The following is a 21,752-nucleotide window of genomic DNA, read 5'->3' as shown; positions in this document are numbered from 1 at the left end:
TTCTCAGCCCACAAATTCTGGTAAACCAACTCCTCTCCCCTGGCCTAGTGCTTCCTGGAGAATTCCTGATGTGGAGGCTCTCCCTTTTCTTTATTTATCAAAACCTACCCTCACCGAGATCAGAAACAACACAATCAGATGATAAACTAATTCACACTGAGGTGTTAAATCATTTCATTATACTCATACTTACTGAGTTCCTACTGTGTGTTAAGGTTGTATGTGTGGGGATTGCATAAAAGAACACATGGGTTAAAGATCCCTACTTCTGAACATAGAGGTAATGGCTAAATGCATTCCTCCTCTGATAGGTATTTGCTTTTCAGAGAACTGGAGTTCTAACAGTGAAATTTAAGCAGGAGATGTGTGGATTTGGGTGTAGGAGACCTTTCAAACAGCTTTTTACTCCTATGAAACAGGCTTGCTCTGGCTCAATGAATTTGCTGTGTAAATGATTTTCTAATAAGTTAGGCTGGCTTTACTCCTCAGATTATTTTGTCTTCACCAGTTATACTTTGCTTCATAAAGGTTCACCCGGGGCTATCTTTCAGGAGACAGATTCTTTTACCATCTTGGGATCAGGTGCTTTCTCCGACTTTGTGTGGTTTTATTGAATCAAACCTAGTAAGCTCCACAGGCTTTCAGACTTTTTAGGTAAAACAGTCAAAGATGAGGCAGGCTGTGAACCCCCCCGCGCGACCCTCATTTGCCCCTGATTGTGACTATTTGTGGGTCGGATTTGCTGACGCGGCGGGAGCTGCGACCGGAAAACGGTTCGAGAGAAGCCCCTCGGACATCAGGAAGGGGAGGTGGATTTTGTGCGGAGTAGGAAAACCTTGTTTGGCTCTGGTGGCCAGAGACGAGCTGGACCGGGCTAGGAGGAGACCTGTGGCGAAGCAGAGAGGGGGACTTAAGCCAGCGACCCCCACGCAATCCCATGCAAGGATGGAGAGATTGCACAAATCTTAAAGGGAAAAGCCCTCCCGGCTGTAGGCCAATGAGCGGCGGGAAGGAGGAGTGAGGCTGGGGAACTTCTCCCAGAGCCAGTCAGAGGGGACGGCTGCTGGGAAGCCAATCAGAGCGCCCGAGCCTGCAGCCCCTCTGCAGTAGTTGTGCCAGAGCGCCCTGTGTAGAGCGACGGCGAGCGGGCAGCGGGGCTGTGCTGCCAGAAGCTATCGCACGCGCTCCGCGTCCTCCTCTCGCGACTCCCCGTCGGTCCCCACGCCGTAGTGCCCCAGCTGTCCCCGCAGCCCCGCGCCCCGCACCCGCAGGCTCACCGCTGCCCCCTGGCCGTGTAGTTGGCCTGGCCTCGCCCCGCCCCGCCCGGTCCCTCCTCGCCCCGCCCCGCCCCAGCCGGCCCCGCCCCGCCTGCGCCGCCAAGGGTTCCCGCCCTCGCCCCGCGCCCAGGTAGCTGCGAGGAAACTTTTGCAGCTGCAGGGTAGCGCGGCACGTCTCCTGCTCCTCTTCCGGCCACATCTTGCCAGGCTTGCCGCGTCCTGGGACTGCTCTCGTCCCCGCCGCCACTCTCCCGCGCTCCCCTCGCTCCCCGCCCAGCAGGATGGCAGGGACCGTGCGCACCGCGTGCTTGGTGCTGGCGATGCTGCTCAGCTTGGACTGCCCGGGACAGGCGCAGCCCCCGCCGCCGCCGCCGGACGCCACCTGTCACCAGGTCCGCTCCTTTTTCCAGAGACTTCAGCCGGGACTCAAGTGGGTGCCTGAAACCCCCGTGCCAGGTGAGGAGGAGTCCCTCGCGCGTTCCCCGCGCCCAGCGGAGAGCCCAGGGGCGCGTGGTGCGGTACCCCGAGCACTCTAGCTCCGCCGGGCCGCGGGGGTCTTGCGCCCTGCCTCTGGGCACCTGGGAGTGGTTGCTGTGCCCGGGGCCGACCAGGTCTCCTGAGGGAAGGGAGGAGGGCATGTGTCCCCCGGGCTCGCTCTGCTGTCCCGGAAGGTGCGAGTGGGAAGATCCGCGGGGATGGCCTGCTCCGGAGCTCCCATTTTGGGGGGAGGGCGGGAAGGTGGGAGCTTGCTCCCCAGGCCTCGGCGAAGTGGCGCCCCACATCCGAGCTGGTGCTTTGGGAATTTGCCACCCTCGCTCGCACGTACGTGCTGGAATTTCAGCCTTAGCGGGACCGCGGCTCCACCATTCTTTCCCAAACCTGCCCCCACACTCTCGTTCCTGCAGCCTGGGTTCCCGAGCTCGCGGGCCCAAGTGCAGGCAAAGTTGAGGACAGATCTCCGAATCCGCAGTGGCAGGTAAAGACACACAGAGGGAAACTTTTGAGGAGGAGGGTCCCCCAAATGAGGAGGACTGAGTCTTCTTCAAAACAGCCACCCTTCGCTAGGTTAGCAAAATCACATCAAAAACGGTGCTGCTGGCCCAGGGCGCAGGAGCCCAAAGATGATATAACTCCTCCCCCTCTCAAATTCATCTGCCTTTTTGACAGGCTGGACCCTGAAAGGGAGATGATTTTAGGTGGAGGAAAGTTTCTAAACGCCTGCCTTTTGTTCTGCACTATCAGATCGTGTTGTAAGGGCATATTTTAACCTTAGCTGAGGGCTGCCGCTGTCAACAGATGAATATTAATGGCCTTGTGTGATTGACTGTCCCGCGGTTGGACTCCTAAAAGCCTGCCACAGAATCCCATCAGGACAAGTTGCTACATTGACGATACGGGCCAGATGAGTCAGTTTCAAACAGGTTAATTTATCAGAGGTGCGCTCTGAAGAAAGGGCCGGTTGAATTCACAAACCATAAGACATTTGTGGCCTCCAGGGTCTCTCCGTCTCTTCCCGACCCATGCATGTCCCGCGCTTCCAAGGGCTCCGGGAACAGCCCTCGCCCAAACTTGGCTTTCAACAAGTCAGGAAGGCGGGCCTGATGTTTGGACCAAGTTGTGAATGCTATGCGCGCCCTGTGGGCGCTGCCAGCGAGCGTTCACTAGCGGGAGGTTACCTAGGCAGCCAGCGCGCCCTCAGCCTTTTCTTTAGGTGGATAAAAAGAGCAGAGCAAGCCTGCTGTTTAGTTGCAAAGGTAATTGGTCACCCTTTTTGTTGAGTGAAATGCATTTGCACATATTTTAAATATTGCTTTGCAGGACTTCCCTCTAAGGAAGGGTAGAACTACCTCTTCCACTGTTAAGTGTTAATAACATACCACGTGGGCGTGTGCAGGAGCTGTAAGGGGCAACCTATGAATCAGTTCCACAGAGCTGAAACAACAGGCGAATCTCTCTCCCCCTCGAAGTGCCATGGTAATTAGATTGCTCAAGCCAGAGAACATGCTTTTGTTGATAATGTAAAAATTGGTCTTCGCAGGAGGAGCCCCCACAAGATGAATGGGTCCAGGGTTGGGGTTGGGGCCACTTTTGGCTGATTTGAAACAAGGGAGTAAAGGTTGTGCTTAAAAGAAGAAAAAGGCCAGAGGGAATGCAGATACTGATTAAGCAACCCCTTCTACACACACTCCTGCCCATGCTCCTCCTCTCTCCCCCTCCCCCAGCTCTCTGGCTGCCTGCCTCTTTGCAGCATCTGTATAAAAGTATTGGGAGGGCCCACACACTGTGTGTATGAGATTTGGCCTGCGCTCCCTCCTTCCCAGCTTCCTTACTCCAGGCTTAAGGACGGCCATACTATAGAGAACAGGGACTGGTAATGGAAATTTATCATTTTCCACTAGTATTTCCCAAAGTCCATAGGAAAAAATCACTTTCCAAGGGTCTTTACCATATAAACCCAACATTCTCTACTTCTTTTCTATTTAACAAACATATGCAGTGTTGAGCACCTTCTACATGGCAGGCACTGTTCTGACTTGCCCTGGAGCGAAGCCAAACTTCAAATATGGTGATACCCATACAGCTACCATATATCCTGGATTTACTGGGGCAGTGCATATTTCCAGTGCTCTGTCCTGGCTTGAGACCATGTGTCCTGAATTTTAGTTGGGCAAATATGGCCACTGCAGACATGGAAAACATGGTGAAAATCCTAATGTCCACAATGTGGAAAGGGCTCATCAGTATTTCAGAGAAGAGACAATAATGGCAGACTAAATACAATGGCAAGTGCATAATTTCAAAGTGAATAAATGTGTAATTTGCTGCTGTCATTCAGTGGTTGGAAATTGAAAGAGAGCTGCAAATTATTTGATAGTTACGAATCATGATGACCTCTTAACATTTTTTTCCATCTATTTTTTAAGCTATGTTCAGTTTCTCCACTCCACTGTATTAACTGCATTAAAGCTTTCTTTGTCCCAGATAAAATGAGATTTGGTCACAGGAAAGAGAAATCCTCAAGAATGTCCTGTCTCACTTAGGGGGAGCATTTGGGATTGACTGCTAACTTGGGCCATTAGCAGAATTGGGTTAGAGTGGATAAGGTACATTTCTTATGCTAATATGGATGAGACTAAATGGCATTTGAAATCAGTAGCCTAAAAAATAAATCGCTAGTGCTGAAGGACTATACTAGACTTCCACAAAGCTGATCTAAGGCCTTACAATTTCATGTTCCCATTTCTTTTAGAGTGTTCAAAGGCACAGGATAGCAATTCTAAATAGCATGTCCCCCAAATCCATAGATCTTTTCATATCCCAGTCTTTTTTTTTCTTTTTAAGGATTTGTAACTTGGAAAGCACCACAGATGGAAACCAGGCACGCAGAGTTAGCATTTGGCAGAAAAATCCATATAACTGACTTTCAGTGCAGCTCTTTTGCCCTTATTTAATTTAGAAAAATTCAGAAAAAAGCCCATGAGCTCATAAGTCTAGATGTTTATTTTGTTTTGCTTAACCTACCCACAGGCGCAATCAAGAATGGATACAATTTTAGGCAAGGAAAGTGAGCTAGTAATCAGACAATGATGTTTCCAATTGTCTCAAGGGAATGTTACAGAAATCTGAAAAAAAACTCCTCTAAACAAAAATCAAGTGTAATTCACTTTATGAATGCCATACACCACTTTTGTGGAGGGGGGAGGAAGGGGAGGGATGGGAATGAGAAAATCAAACAAATTGTGGTAGTGTTGCAACTCCCCAAAGATTGAGGAATCTTGCCTTAGAGGGCCTTGGAAAGTGCAAGAACCAATCCAAAAAGCCAAATGCCCGTATGGGTAAAAGGCAGCCTTGAAGAGCCAAAATCTACTTGGAGTTTCTCAAAGTAGATGAAACAACGTAAAAATAAAAAGCAGCATTCTTGCAACAAAGAGAGGTTTTGGTATTTGTGTGTGTATGTGTGTGTGTGTGTGTGGTGTGTGTGTGTGAGTGTGTGTGTGTGTGTGTTTTGTCAGAAGTAGCAACTGTATCTGGGTTGCCAGCCGTGGTTCCCTAATTATTAATAGTTTCAAGCAGTTAGCGGCCCTAGTGTCAGGCAAGAGTATAAGAAGTGAGGTGTTGGGAGAGTTTTCCCTCTGAGATTGCACTAGACGTTTGGGTGAGCAGGTGATTTGTTAAAACTGAAAAACTTGTATTATTGTGTGTTAACTTGGAACAATTTAGAGAATTCTTTCAAAGGTGGTCTGAATAGATTAATTACGTTAATCCTGCTGATTGGTACTGAGATATGCTTAGAGGGGCGCCTCAGTCTGATTGAAGGAGATGGCTGATGATCCGTGGAGCACCTTGGCCTGAATGGAGTTTAAGACTGCCCACTCCTTGGCAAGCTCTGTGTTAGGTGCTGGGGGTTCCGAGAGGAGTAAGACACAGTCCCTTTTGTCAAGGCGCTCACAATCTAGTGGGGGTGCATACAAGTAAACAGGCTTCTAAGGAAAGTTGTAGGATTAAATAGGGTGAAAAGGGCTAGAAAATACCTCCAGGAAATTGGCTGAAATGGTCACAATAGCCAGCCTGGGCAAGGGTAAAGAACTGAAGAGATGAAGTGGGAGATAGGGAGAAATCTCTTAATAGAGCCGCCATCTTAAAAAGAGTTTTCTTAATTCTTGGAGCAAATTCCGTTTGTAAGCATTAGGAAATACAGGCATAAGAAGATTTTAATGGATGCTAGATGCCCCAGATGGTGTCAGTTTTGCAATGTGGTTTTTTTCTTATGGGCTGGTAGGTTGTATCCAATATTTTGATGCAATATTTTTGAGCATTCTGTTACTTCCATCTTTAGAGTTGTAATGTTTGCTGTTTGTTGTAGCCTAGAGAAACGCTGCTTATTACCAACCTGGGAAAAAAGAGGCCTGGATTTGTCTGCTATGAGACAAGACAGAAAATACGTTTTCTCCTTAAATGGCAGCTATCAATGACCACACCAACTTTAGTGTTAGATGAATATATAAAAACATGGGTCTTAAGGGGTATCTTATTACTCATTTCTAAGAAAATTGAAGATAATCACTTGTAACTTGTGCACACGATACATCATTTGGAAAGAATTTCACTGGGGATCATATTGCTCAACTGAAAAGTTCTGGCATGCTGAATTTGTACATTTTTGTGAATGCTTCCTTTTACTCTGATCTCTAGCTTTTTTCTGCATATGGTTGTTTGTATGTTTTAGATTATAAGCTTCTTAAAGGGAAACCACTGCATTTGACGCAGTGTTGAGCACAATGCTGAGAGTACCAGGAACATTTAGTAAATAATTGATGATAGAATTTCTAGATCATTCTGTATCCTCTATGAACTCTTAAATACTTTCTTAAACTATATGTCACCTTATTTTAAAAACCTAAGTCCGAATTTTTATGGCATATTATTAGAGTATGTGGACAAATTTTTCAGGCAACGTCTATTTTGACTGGAGACTGATTCAGGCTTACTTCTGTTAGCTGGCAACTCTTACCATCAGGCAGGGCTTATTAATGTTGAGTACCCAAAGAACAAATTGAAATTAGCAACAACTGTTATGACTGTATTAGTATCATTAAAGGGCAACAATTGTTATACCACATAAATTGTAAGACATCTCTTAAATCAAACTCTCTTTGATTTAATGTCAGCTAGACCTTTCTTGCTAAAGTTGACATTACCATATTTGGGAGTTGAGCTATAACACATGCACGGGCCTGTTGAAGTACCTCACAGGTTTCTGTAACCTGGGATCAGAATTTGTGCACAGGCTCAATTCAAGAAACCATACCAGGAGCCAACATCTATTCAGGCCTAGCCAAACTTGTAATTGGGTTTGATGTTTTTGGTAATCTAGGGTCTAATGGAAAGTGTGGGCAGAACCTTCCCCCAATCATCTGCTCATATTTAGCAAATTGTCAGGCTTGAAATAAGATCCCCAGCACTCCATTATGAAATGGGCATCAGAAAATTGAATCCAAGTCATGGGCCCCTGATTGGCTTTAGAGACAGCATAAAGTAATGGGAATTTACCTTTTGAGATATAATGACAGGGAGAATGTGATTCAGAAAGCAAGGTGAAGATGGGCATATCAGCAGAGAAAATGCATGTTTTGAAATGCTGTGTGTGAGGGGAAAATGCTCACTGGAACAGTATAGTCTTACTTGAATGCCTTGTTGAATACACAAAGTAAAGATTTAGTTCTGTTCTTCAAAGTAAGCCAATTAAGATCAATTATCCAAGTGCTAATTATTAGAAATACTTGTTTGCCATTTTTAAACAAAAATGAATCCAGACTGATTAACAAGGAAGGCATATTTTCACTTTTGCCTCTCTTTGTGTGTAGCTGGATAAAGCCTTGTTTGACAGCTTGTATTTTTTCCTATGAGTAAAAAGGAGTCAATGTTAGGACCAAAATGCATTGCTAGTGTTCCAAACAGTTAATTATTTCTAGTAGCTGAAATTGTATTTATATTCTAGATTAGTAAATCTACTAAACTCTTTGAAGTATATTTAATAGGCTTATATTGATAAATAATTGATAGGAAGTGAGATAAAATACAAGTGAAAGTGGAAATAAGAAGGGACAGGGATGTCAGAACCATTATAAATGGAACCTCCATCCATTGTATTCCTTCCATCCACCTGAAAGTTGAAAGATGATTTTGAGAATATTCTTTATTTTTCAAAATTTCCACAACGAAACGTGTATTTATTTCTTATACATCCAGAATAAGGCAAACTTTTAGAGTAGAATTTTATTTGGCCTTTTTGAGTCTGCGTTTTAAAAATAAGTTTATTACTGGAAAATTAGAAATCCTGATTATGGCATATTTAGGATACATGTACATAATTATCTCTCCCTATTGGACTGTGATCTCGAGTTTAAGGGCTGTATCATATCTTTGTATCCCCAGTGCCTAGCACATGGTGCATGGTACAAATAATAGGTACTCAACAAATATTTGTAGACTAAATGAATAAATGGAATTAGAAATGCATTATGAATGTAAAATTTCCATAAAACCAATATTTAAGTAGTTGATTCATTTTTTACTTAACATCCTAATGTTTCTAAAAAAGTAACTACTTTTTGAGGTCAAAAATCCAGTTGTATATAAGTAAGTGATAAAGGACTTCAGTTTAGTTCATTGGCTGCACTGTAACTCCCTAGAAAAAGTAGACTAGCCATATCTTACCAGAGGTAAGTGTTATGTGCTTGTTTACAAGGCTACTCTAATTAGTTTAAAGATAAATTAAATATATCCACATATACATAAATGCATATATTTATCTTCACTTTATAGATCTGTGGTATTTAGGTTTATGAAAATAATGCCACTTGGTGTCAGTTACAGAAACATACACTGAATGTATGTAAGTTTTTCCTCAGTGTTTGGTGTTTCTTACCTATAACTTCAAGTTTCCTAAGTGTACATTTAAAAGGACATAATCCAAAGTGGATTTTCAGCCATGGAAATTTTATTGGAGTAGGATAAAGGGCCTCATGAGAGTTCTCTTAATTTCTGTATGCATTAGGGCAAACTTTTAAAGTCAGCTGAGAAAACTCAATTGGTGGGCTAGGGATGACCCATTGGAATGTTTTTCAGATAGATGCCCAAGTAGGAAAGAGGGTAAAAAAGAAAGGGATGATGTTCATTTGAAAATAATATCACAATTCTATTTGCATAGTTTCCTCCTTATAGTTCTGCTCCCCCTCTCCCAAACTGTGCATACAGGTACTTACAGTATGGATCATCAAATCCTGGGATCCTCCATTGTTCTTTGTCAAATTTTGGTTTGGATGATTGAAGCTGAGGTAAACCTGGTGAAGAGAGAAAGAGAGTGACAGATATAGGAAGGAGATTAAAAGACTTCACTCTGGTATATTTCAGAAAGTTAACTGGCACATAATAGACTTCAAGGATTGGAAAATATTTGAATATGGAAATTTGTGCCGAGGTGATACAAAGATATGACCCAATTGTATCTGGTTCCCAGAAATACTTCATCTGTGCTTCTTACTTAATATCCATGTTTTTTGAAGTACGTAGTTTACTCATAGCCTCTATCAGACCCTATGCTTGTTAAATGCAGGAGCCATGTTTGATTCATCACGATATCCTCTAGAGTGGTGAGTAGAGTGCCTTATACAGAATGATTAATGAAGTTTGGAATGAATGTAAGAATAAACACGTAAAGACATAGTCTAGAGGACTTGATCACTGTCGAATGAGATCCTAGGATGGCATTTACCTGGAGAATAACTGATTCTCTGAATGCATCATTGTCTAAGTTGATCCGCAGCAGAGACTGAGGAAGGCGTGGTAGAGTGGAAGCTTATTTTTCTCTATTCTGTGTGACCCTGGGAGCCTTGTTGGACTTTTTTAAAAACTGAAGTTTGGGGAGGAAATGACAAGTAGAGATTTTTAGCTACAGCTTTATCTAAATGTGGTGTTTGGATGCGTTTTATATATTTATAGTCATAGATTATATATGTATAAATATTTCTATTATTTTGATAGCAACAATTAATAATTATGTGCTATTTAAACAGTTTGAAAGTTGTTAATTGTTACTTTAAGCAGTGGGTGGTCTTTAACAATCATACCTTACGTTTGTGTCCTGAAAGCCTTACTTTCATATATCTTAGGTACAAACAATGTAGCTACTCATAAAGTGTCTGCAGTTTCTGAGTTCCGACCTGCTTGGTTGTAACACACACACACACACATTTGTACACTCATGCATACACACATGCGATATCCCCACATCTGTATACCCTTCATAATCTAGAGAATAAGCTTATCTTGCACTGGGAAAAGCTCGGGGTTACAGCTTTTCAGAGCTCAAGTAAACCATTTTCAGTTGGATTGGCCCCAAATGTTGCAGAGCTAATTGTCATTAATATCATAGAGCTACTGCTCATTTATCAAGTTCCATCATTTCCCTAAGTACAGAGATATGGTCCTCGTCAAAGTTGTGATGGTCAACCCGTACTGTGAATTTGGCTCACTATGGAGAATTACTTGTAGCATTGGCTGCATTGCACATTGAGCTCTGTAGAAATGAGAATGTGATCCAAGAGGCAGTTTCCAGGTTAGGTTTCATGGTCTGATTGTATTGGGTACCACATTTAACTGTTTCGGAAAATAGATCGGAATTCTCAGAAAAGAAACCTACTAATAATGAACTTTGTATGCTACCTCCGCATAAATATTTAAAAGTTTTTCATTCATTTTTTTTACTTCAACCAACATTTATTGAGCACTGATTCTATGCCAGGTACTGCACTAGGAGCTAATGAATAAGATAAAATCACTGCCTAGGGAGGGAGCCAGATAAGGAACACTATGGATGTCAGGGCAGCAGGATGATAGCTGCCATAAAGCTGGACACCCTGTGGGGTCTGGGGACTGTTGACCTATTGAGGAGTGGTGCCTCGTTGCTTAAGGGGGCTGTTGTGTAAGGTATGTGCAAAGGTACAGAGTTAAGAGATAAAATGATATATTTGTTGGACTGGAAAATTTGGATTGGTTGGAGGACAGATGTGGGGAAAATGGAGGAAAGATGAACTGAGAAGTAAGTGGGAAATTCTGAGGAGTTTCCTTGGGCTATATCCAAGGATGATGAGGATCCGTGAAAACATTTAAAGAAGAGAAAATGTCACTCAGTATAGAGCATGACTGGAGAGTGAGTGGTAGCAGGGGGTTTTAATAATGCAGGTGAAAAGGTGGGCTGTACATGGAACAAAAGATAAAGTTGAGAGAATAGAGACAGTAGAGTAGACATGACTTGGTGACTGGATATGAGGACAGAAGGGAGAGTATAGAACTAGTTTTTCTGGGTGGTAGGACTGGCACATAATAGGTGCTCAGTGTATATTTGTTGAGTGGATGAATGAAACATAGGAAGAACATATTTTTAAGGGATGAAATAGCGAATTTAGTTTTGAGCTGGTTGAGTTGGAGGGGTCCTTTGATCATTGAAGCAGAAATGTCTGCTAGGTGGTTGAAGCTGTGTTTTAGATCATGGAAGAGAGAGCAATCAGGGCTATAGATACATGCATGGACATTATCGGCATATAGATGGTAATTGAAACTCAGGGAATAGATGAGATCACTGGGAAAGAGTGTATATATATATATATATATATTCTTCTGGAGTTCAGGAGAAGCATAATTGGGACTCATCAGTATATAGGCTCAAGTTGGAAGTCATGGGTGTGGATGATATTTTCCAGGGTTTTGCATATGACATGTCTTAAGATGTATTTTGCCAACATCTGGTAATTTTTTTAAAAACTGCCAAAGACTTCAAGAGCTCTCTTGATTAAGAGAAAGTATGAGTATATGTTGTCATGGTCCAAGACTTTGCAAATAAGATAATGTACCACCAAACACACACACACACACACACACACACACACACACACACAGTGAGAGAGAGAGAGACAGAAAGATAGATTTCTATGTAGAAAAATACATTAGAATAAAGGGATTTCTATGATTTTTGATAGCAATAATTAATAATTATGTGTGTTATTTAAACTGTTTGAAAGTTGTTGTTACTCTTAGCAGTGGGTGGTCTTTCACAATCATACTTACATTTGTGTCATGAAAGCCTTGCTTTCACATATCTTACATACAAACAATGCAGCCACTCATAAAGTGTCTGCAAGTTCTGAGTTCCACCAACCTGCCTGGTTGCAACATGGAGGTCCCTTTGGTTCCCCCCCCCCGCCCCCCAGCACTCGCCCACTCTGGCAAATGAAAGCAGTAACAGTTTGTAGCTTTTGGAGTTCTTGTCTCTATTCCACTTCAGACTGGGCCCTGCTGGCTAGTCTCTGAAACATGTGGTTCCAAGCAAATACTAGGAATACTTGTGTAATTGGGCTGATCTTTTCTTGAGTGTCTATGGAGATATAATGTATTTTTGGTTGGCAAGGGGAGAGGGTTGTATAATTGTCTGTTTCTCTGGCATGAATGGTTTCTTTAATGTCCCTGTTGTTTAAGAGGTTGCCTTCATCAGGATTTCTACTGTCATTCAATGTAAGCTTGAAACTTCTTGTTCTCCAGATTTCTTGAGGTCACTTTCAGGTTGATGGAATAGTTTGGAAGGGCCAAGAAGGAAAATCATAGGAACTACCATTTACTGAGTGCCTACTATATGCCAGTTGTTTTATATTTAATCTCTCATTTAATCTACCCAGCAAACCTGAAATGTTGGTAGGTGGTTTATCTCCATTTTATAGATGAAAGGTTTACTTTCCAAAGGTTGTGTAAGTGGTGGAGCCAGGATTTGCCTCCAGATGTGTCTCACTCCATAGCTTAGCTTATGCTATTTCCAGTATACCCATTGGATTATGAGGGGAGGAAATATGGTCTGGATACAAAGTATTTGACTTAAATTCCCACACTCCTTTGACTTTTGTGACATTCTTTACTGTGGGTTCCCCTCCCACTGTAAAGCTGGTTCTGTCTTTGCTTGTTTGCCCTCTTCCGCCCACCTGTTATTAAATGAAAGCGTTTCAGTAGCGCTTGTCCTTTGCCCTTTCCGTTCTCTATCTGTTCATTCCCACACCCATTCCCATGACTTCACTATCTTCGCTGTTTGAATGACTCCTATATCTCTTTCCAACATGACCTCTTCCTTGCTTTCCAGTTCACTGTTTCCCAGTTGCCGGCTGGTTATCTCCATCCAGAAGTCCTGCCAGTGCTTCACTTTCAAGAGACTCAAAAATTAATCCATTATTTTCTTTTCCTATCTGCACAAACCTGCCTCTCTCCAACATTCTATATTTCTGGTAATAGCATCTCTGTCTGGTACCCAGACTTGAAACCTTGAAATCATCCTTGACTTCTCTTTTTGCACATCTCATACTCAGATTAAATGGTTATGTCCTGTGAGTCTGCCTCAATCATGTCTCTCACTCTTACCCCTGTGGCATGTGTGCCCTCTACTTAAGCATAACAGGCTGCTAAATCATTACTGAAAGGACCCTGTATGTGTCTGCCTCCAAGCCTTTGCCTATAGGCTACCTGACTGTTGTCCCATCTTTCAAGGTGTCAGTGCAGTGCCATCTTCTTCATGAATCACCTCATGATTCCCCATGACTAGATGTGATCATTTCCCCCTTTGAACCCTGCTATCACTGTACTTCTACTGCCTTGGTTCTCGCTTGCTCTTGTAATTATTTATGTACTTGACTTTTTTCTTCTTACTAGAGCCTCGCTTCTTAAAGTGTGGCCCCGGACCAGCAGCATCAGCATCACCTGGGAGTTTGTAAAAAATTCAGAATCTCAGGCCCCATCCCAGACCTACTGAATCAGAATTCGTATTTTCAAACAAGAGCCCAGGTGATTTGTGTGCATGTTAAAGTTTGAAAAGGGCTGCTTCCAAGTGTAAGCTCCTTGAGGGTAAGAAGTTTGTAGCACTTAGAGAGGGTCTTGCACATAATGGTTAGAGCAATGTTTTTTTGATTTCTCAGGTTTGTGCTATGCTTCAGCTATTCATTCATTGATGTGGCCTGAGAGATCTATATGGAAGAAATGTATGGGGGAGTGAGGGAGGAAGGGTGGAAAGAGGAAGGAGAGAGGGAGATTCAGTGAGTTGAGGGGAGCAGGGGAGGGAGAGAATGTATGAGAATAAGAATGTGACAATGAATAGGCTAGAGAGAGCCTACAAGATCTCTGCTGGGTGGCTAACAACTTTGGGACTAGTTTGGAAAACAGTCTTTGTTCCCTCCCCCCCCCCACACACACCATTGGTAGAACCTCTAATTTAGTCCTTGGCTTAATTGAATGTGGCCAGAGGTAAATATCTTCTGAGATCATTTTGTCCTTACCCTAGGGACCTACTGGTTTCCCATTTTCTCTTTTGCTGGCATTCTGGGGTATTGTTCTCTGGCCATCCTCAGAAGTCGCAGTGGAAATTTGAAGAGTTTTAAAGAGCCATGGAAGAATTGTGCTCACTGCTTCAAATAGCCCCTTCTGTTTTCAGAAAGAGATTTTCTGCTTTGCTTTCAAACTTCAAAGTTCATTTCTGAAATAAAGGTTTATTCCCCCCATGGAATTCTGAAGGTTTTGATACAAGTGTTAATTTCTAAAACCTAAGTTGTTTCTTGCCTTTAAAACTTCAGTGCTATGGGTCAATTTAATAATGGTGCCTGAAGGTTCTTTTGGCCTTCAAAAGCTATCAGATTGCCTTTTCTTTGTTCTTTGAGAGAGTAAGGTTGCCTCATTCACAAAGCCTGAACGTGATGTTGGAACCAGCATTTATTCAATCATTTAGTCTTCCTTTGCCCACCCCTTGACAATATCCAGTTTTATTTTCAAGTTAGTTCCTAATGAAAATGAGACATATTATCAACTAACAAATCTGGGTAAAAGTCCCTAAAAGCTCATCAACATTTTATAGAGTACTAATAAGTAACCCAAGTTGCTGTGACACCCATAGCTAAGGGAAACAGTGGGTGCTCTGCACATTCATCACAGCCCTTCTGGGGCTCAGTATACTTCCAAAGCTACTGAAGGCCCTCCCTTCATCCCCTGTTGTACTGCTCCCCACATGTTCCCTTTTCACCTTCCTCCTTTCCACCCTCACACTCTCTCTCAACTGGTTATAATTTAGAACAGAAGGTGTTTTATGGTTTGTTATATTTATTGGATGGTTTTGTGTTTCTTGTTCTCTAAAAAAAATTGATGAGTAGAATGTTTTATATTTTCCTCCGTATTTTAGTTTTAAGTTGTTTCCTTTTCCTGTAGCTCCTGATTTCCTTCTCTCCTCTGTTCCCCCATCTTCCTCTGCCTACGCCACATCCGCCTACCCTGGGTGATTCTGGAGAGAAAACAGGCTTTCCATTTCTGCCCACATATTTGGTTTGGGTACCTGGTTACTTCTCTTGGGATATTGCGAAATTCGATTCCTTAGTTAGTTTGGAGATGAAGAGCTCTAAAATACGCACCCATGAATTTACATTCCACTTACTAAGAATTCTGAGTATTTAAAAGGCTTTTTGTACAGATAGGACAAGGTTACATATATCTGACTTGTACCTCAGATCATTGCTATGTAGTGGGCATTCTGTCTCACTTTGCCATAATTCTCAATGAACTCAAATGGCATCTTTGTGCTTAGAAATCTATTTTCTTATACTGAATGCCTTTTCCTTTTTCTGAAGATACGGGAGCCCCTTTAAAACTCTGCTAGTGTGGGGTAGAACTGACAACTACCTTGTAGGCTAACCAAATTGTAGCCTGCTTTTCCCTGATGAAGTTATCACATTTCAGGGACATTGTTTCACTTGCAGGATTTTATTGTCGTAGTTTCAAATTTGGCTTCAGGTTAGAGAATGTATTCCAGTTAGACTATTCTTTGGTATTTTTTCTTTGTCTTTACGCTTATGGGGATCTTTTGTTTGTGCTGTATCTATTATCTCTTACAAGCTTGGCCAAGGTTGTTAGGTTATGCACTTACATATAAATATTTAACAAGATAAGTTAGACAAAATGTGCTTGAAGATACTTCAGCCCTTCTCCCCACCCCCACCGCTGCCCCAGCTCGGTTTTTGTGCAGAGTCACAGATGGCTGCTATATCTCAAATGTTTAGATTTGGAGGGCATTCCTTTGCACTTTGCTTGATGGACACAATGAAATGGAAGCTTTTGAGTCAATCTTGATTACCAAAATGGTAGCACCCAGTAACAGATATTAGGCTCCTCTTCCTATTTTTTTTTTCTAGCTAGTTATCCCAACTCCCTTAAGCTAGAGAGTTTTAGGTATGAGATTTGTGTTTTTTAAGAAAATATTTTGGATAAAGACTAATGTTCTCAAGTCAGGAATAACAATTAGTACCATTCATTAATCAGGGGCATGTTTTGACTTTGAGTCCTGGCTAGGAAATATAAACTGTGAAAGTCACACATATATATGAGCCTCAGGCAAATTTATGACTTGTCAGCCTTTTAAGGTTAAATTCTTAACCCCAAATTGGGGCTGGCTTTATATGTGGATTCCGGCACATTCCTTTGGGCCACTGAACACCCCCCATCCCTAGTACTTTGCTTAACAGCAGCTAATGGCCTAATGAGCGAGAGGGATTTCTGCCTCTTATCAGCTGCCTAAACAGCAACAGGAAGGCTGATATACAGAGTATAGGTCAAAATCTGAGTTCTTGAACCAAAAAACTACAAGGTCAGTTTAAAACTCTGGATATGTGCTATCTCAATAGTCATCAATACCTGTAAGTGAAGGAGTTAGATACTTGAGTTCAAACAAATAGTAATAGTTGTCAAAAGTATCAACAGTCAAATTAATTTTGCTAATAGTTCTTTCAGCCTTTGTTTAGTTCTTCTATAAATAGCCTTCATATAGTCTTTAATGAGCTTTTAGTTTGCGCCTGGAGGTCGTTGTGGTCATGTGGGAGTATTTGATTGTCAGATGGTGATGATGGTGGAGGCAATGATATTTATATTTTGGCCCAGATTTTGGAAGAGGCTGCCAAGTAAAGGTAAATAGATATCTTCTGCTACTTTTACTTCTTTTTAAACTGAGGTTTTGAATAAATATGCACTGAACTTGCCACGAGTCAGAGAAACCTTTGTGTCTCCTCAGACCTTTTTAAGGAGGGCCATTGCCTATTTTTTAGATCTACTTGGAATCCAGGCTTAGACTTACATAGAATAAATATTTTAGGGTGTTCAGTGCCCATCATAGTGAAAGCCTCTTGTCTTTCATCTTCTGTATTTGCATTTTTTTCAGAGACAATAATGGAAACATTTTTTGTCAGATTCTGTTCTGTTATTGAAAACCCTATTTATATAAACAGGCATTGTTGTGGCTTAGGGAAGAATGTGGGGTCCCATTCTTTAGCTCCTTGTATATCTTTGCTAAAGCTTGTCTAAATAGAAGTAATGACACTTTAGTCTAAGCAGCTTTCCTCATTTAGGTAAGCAGGGTGGTTTGAAATTTCAGTTTACTAGATAATTGAGTCTCTTCTTAATTATTTCAGGCATGCAGGTTGCTCTCTTGATAGTAAAGAACCTAAAAATCTATTAATCCTCAGGCATCCATTTGGTAATAAAATCCAGTGCATTTTCATGGGTTAATTTTTATGACAATGTGAGTCCCCACCCCATTCCCACCCTTGTAGAAAGTCTGCTATCTTTTAGGGCTTTCGTCTCCTCACATTTGGAAAAGCACATTTTAAAAAAATATAAGGATATTGCTGGAATTCCTGGATCTAGAGGAAATTTAAATATATTCAGATTCATGCTCATTATACAACTCTCATTTAAAGTTTTTAATAGCCTTGTCATATTTCTCAGAAAATCATCTGCCTGACTTTGCCAGACTTGGTTTTCTGCCCTGAATGAAAAACTGAAGATCACCAAAAGTAGAGCCTAACTATCCCCTATTCTATCCTTTTTCTAAAAGAAAGAAAAATGAGAGAGAGAGAGAGAGAGAGAGAGAGAGAGAGAGAGAGAGAGAGAGAGAGAGAGAAAGAAAAATTCTTGGAGGTCATCTGGTGCATAGTGAGGTGGGGAAAAAACAAAAAAAAAAACAACAACAAAAAGAAGCCTGGGCCACCTTCACATCTGCTAGTCATTCCCACTGCTGTGAGTTCAATTCAGAAGTTTTTATTGAACACCTTTGGTGGGGGCGGTACTAATAATCGTTAACATTTACTGAGCCAGGCGCTGTGCTAAACCCTTTATGGGCAATATCCTATGTAATCTTCACAATAGCATTGCCAGGTGGGTATTATTATCTCCCCCATTTTACAGATGAGAAAACTGAGGCTTACAGAGGTTTAGTGACTTTTCCAAAGTCAAATTATGAAATGAAATTAAATCCACTTAGTCTGGTTCCAGAGCCATGTTTCTAATTATTACTCTGTGATGGGCTTCACATTTCTAGGAATTATGCCCAAAACCAGTCTTGAGAACCCAGTATGTGTGAGATGCTGGGATGTTGGGGACTTGAGGTTAAATACTCCACTCTTCCTGCTCTTGGGGAGGCATATACGTAGACAGATGGGGACCCTGCATGGCAGGGTCTCCTTATCTGCTGAGGGGAAGGAGGAAGTCATGGGAAGAGCAGTCGCTTAAACTTGTGGGAATGCTGCATCCTGAATGCAGCTCAGCAGCCAGAGGTCATGGGCATTCAATTTTCCTGTTCAGTGGAGGTTATCTTCTACGAGTTGAACTGCCTCAGTGATTGCATCAACCTTTTTCCATCACTGCCCCAGCTCACTGTAGTGTCGGCTACCTTGAACCCAGCACTTCTTAGACGTGCATGGTCAGCACGGTTTGGGAGAATTGGCTCCATAATCCCCGTGTCAACATTTCTCCTTTATTTCAGTTTTCCCTTTTTTATAAAAGTAAAAACTAAATGAGGCAGATATTTCTGAACCAAATAGCTGTGGTCTTGAGAGCTGGTGGGTCATATAAGACGAGCAGCACATAGGGAAACCCTGAATCCAGGCTTGGTTCTTTCAGCTTGATCTGGAGCCCTCCTGGCATGGCCTCTTGGAGCCTACACTGGACTCTGGAGAGCTCTGTATTTGAATCACCCACGGCTTGACAGGAGAATTAAGTTACTATTAGCAATTTTTGAGTTTTTCAGTGAAATCATGGCAATGGAAGGAAATCCCCAAATCACCTGTTTGGGTAATTTATTTTTGTTTTTCATAGCTCCTGAAGAAAGCAGGGGAGGAAAAGTCATTACTGAGCATCGTTGAAAAGTCTTTTATGTGTTGCATTAATAACTTAGATTTTCTTCAATTTTAGGAAACATTTGGTTCAGGATAAAGTGAACTCACCAACGTGTGTGTGTGTGTGTGTGTGTGTGTGTGTGTGTGTGTGTTTGATACAACATCATTTAGCTTCCAACCTCAACGTACCAAAAAATCACATGTCTCCAAGTTTCTTATAGTTGCTCTGTAATGGTTTGCTTGCCAACTCCCCTCCCATGCACTTTCTCCTTCATTAAATCTCTTCCACAGAAATGGGTTGCCACCAAGTCTAGACTTCAGTAGCATGCAGGAGGAGGGCCAGTTACTGAGGATTTTGATTCATATTACATGAGGGTGGGAGGAGGAGAAGGAAAATCTGTCCTTCTCAGTCCTTCAGATACTCAAATTCTAACACAACAGTATGTTGAAGATGTATAAAATTACTGGAGCATTTACACAGCTATTCCCCAAGATGGCATAAATGCCACAGCACTAGAGCATGTCAGTGTAGGATAGGAAAAGGGAAAAGATCAATAACTGCTTCTCACTCAGGGATCAAGAGTGACTGTTTGATTTTCTTTTGGTTGCATTTTGCTCAGGTGCAGTGTGTATGTTGTACTAACAAGGCAACTGACTCCCTTTTCCGCAGGTTCCTATCATAGGGAAAGGGAAAGATAAAATAGAGGGCACAGATTATTTACAGCGGCTGAGAATGTAATTACAAGGTGCAGTGGCTTGAAACTGAAATTTAGGTTAGCCATTAGGGCTGGGAAAAACATCTTAACAGTGAGGGCAATTGGGCATCCAAAAGATTTGCCTGGGAGCTGGTTAAACAGTATCTCTGGAAGTGCTGAAGGCTAGGGCAGATGTAATGTGAAGAGAGACTCCTACAAATTCGGGGTTGGGCTGGAGGCCCAGACTGATAGGCATCTTCCATTGTCGCCCGGCTCTCTTTGTAATTATTTAATTCCTAATAGCTTGAAACAATTGTTTTCATGTATCCAAGTATGCCTAATTTGTTGAACATAACAGAACAAATGCATGTGAGCAGTGAGAATGAGGCATTTGGATTGTTTCAAGCACCCTTTTAACAGACTTTCTGGAATATGGGCCAAGGACTGAGGCAATATTTTTCACTTCTGCAAGACTTCTTCCTTCTTATAATACGGGTCTATTGCTATTAAAGTGACATTTGGGCTCTGTGAATATGACTTTCACAAGGCTGACCCTAGATAAAATTTTGTTTTGATCACTTTTATCTTTTTAAAAATATTTCCTTTTTGACATTGTCCCTAGTCCCTATCCAGGTGTTCTGGATTATTATCCCTCCCTTCTTTCCTGTGCTGGAGGAATATACGAAGTACACCCTTTAGCCTTGAGGTACTAGGGAATTACTCCAGAAGTGTTGCACTTTGAGACAACACCTGATGAAACTGCTCAAACAAAGTAGTAACTCACCCACGATGAAACATTTAGACGTGACTAGGAAAATATTTATAGGTCGGGTAGAGGGAGAGTGTAAGTATTAGTTTCCTAGGGCTGCCATACAAATTACCTCAAATTTGGTGGCTTCACACAACTGAAATTATTATCTTACACTTCTAGAGTCCAGAAATCCAAAATCAAAGTGTTGCCAGGGCCACATTCCCTCTAAGGGCTCTAGGAGAGAATCCTTCTTTGCCTCTTCAGGTGGCTCCAGGCCTTCCTTTATTTGTAGCTGCATCATTCTAATCTCTGCCCCTGTCTTCACAAGGCTTTCTACTCTTCCTGAGTCTCTCCTCTGAGTCTTTTATAAGGACACTTGTATCAGGCGGGGTTCTCTGGTCCCGCTTTCCACATAAAAACGCAGGATACGGCAAGGCCAAAAAAGAACACCAATGGAGCTATAAATGGGGGGTGGGGGGTTCATACCACTATAGTCTCACTGGCAGCTGGGTTGGAGACACAGGAAGTAGGCTGCACATGATGTGCAATCCGCCGTCCACTTCTGTGCCAACCAACCCACCAGCGTAGCCATGGCAGTTATATTAGTAGCTAATGGCTAACTGGTAACGGCTGATGGCCAACTAGTTACAGCTGACGGCCATCTACTACCCGAGCCAGAACCTTTTTACGTGAGGCCAAGAGCCTGGAAACTGCTCTCTGGGACTCTGTCCCCACACTCCACCCTTCCAGGATCTTGCCTCACAATCTACATGACAAGTGTCTTCCACGAGGGGGCCCTGTGTCAGGAACCCAGCTCACGAGAAAAAGTTTCAGTCCAGTTCACGTAATATCATAGGGAGTGTCTCTTGATGTCCACCTACTTTCTGGGCACAGCCAGGATTCTCAGGGTACTGTGCTGGAACAATAAATAGTGGCTCACAGCCAAGGTGCTTACATATTCTCAATGGCGGCAGATCGAGACACAGGAAGCAAACATCCGCCAGTTCTACTACATGGTGGTACATTCCCAAGCAAACAGTCAAGAGGTCCATCAAATCGTGTATTGAAGGCACTGCAGCGTGCACAGGTGGCATCACCTTATTCAACTCCCCATAGTCCACAGTCATTTGCCAGGTCCCATCTGGCTTCTTGACAGGCCATACTGGGGAGTTAAAGGGACTGTGCGTTGGCCTCACAATATGTGCCTTCTCCAATTCCAATATTGTACGACCAATCTCCTCCTGTCCTCCTGGCAGGCAGCACTGTCGCACTGTAACCACGCGCCAGGGCTGTG

At 42.5% G+C, this 21,752-nt stretch overlaps 1 protein-coding gene across 1 annotated transcript in view; it reads left to right on the top strand.

Annotated features, from left to right (window-relative positions):
- Positions 1 to 1,411: 1,411 nt before the first annotated feature.
- The window catches only part of GPC3 (glypican 3), a 473,825-nt gene continuing 453,484 nt past the window's right edge, over positions 1,412 to 21,752 (top strand). The window contains exon 1 of the mRNA XM_019717458.3: positions 1,412 to 1,733. Within this exon, the coding sequence (XP_019573017.1) occupies positions 1,559 to 1,733 (175 nt within the window). The 5' untranslated portion in view covers positions 1,412 to 1,558. The remainder of the gene's footprint in view (positions 1,734 to 21,752) is intronic.

This window comes from Rhinolophus sinicus, chromosome 18, assembly GCF_057876585.1.
Source record: "Rhinolophus sinicus isolate RSI-liver-muscle chromosome 18, RSI-T2T, whole genome shotgun sequence".
NCBI lineage: Eukaryota > Metazoa > Chordata > Mammalia > Chiroptera > Rhinolophidae > Rhinolophus > Rhinolophus sinicus.
This window is presented reverse-complemented; position numbering and strand designations above follow the sequence as displayed.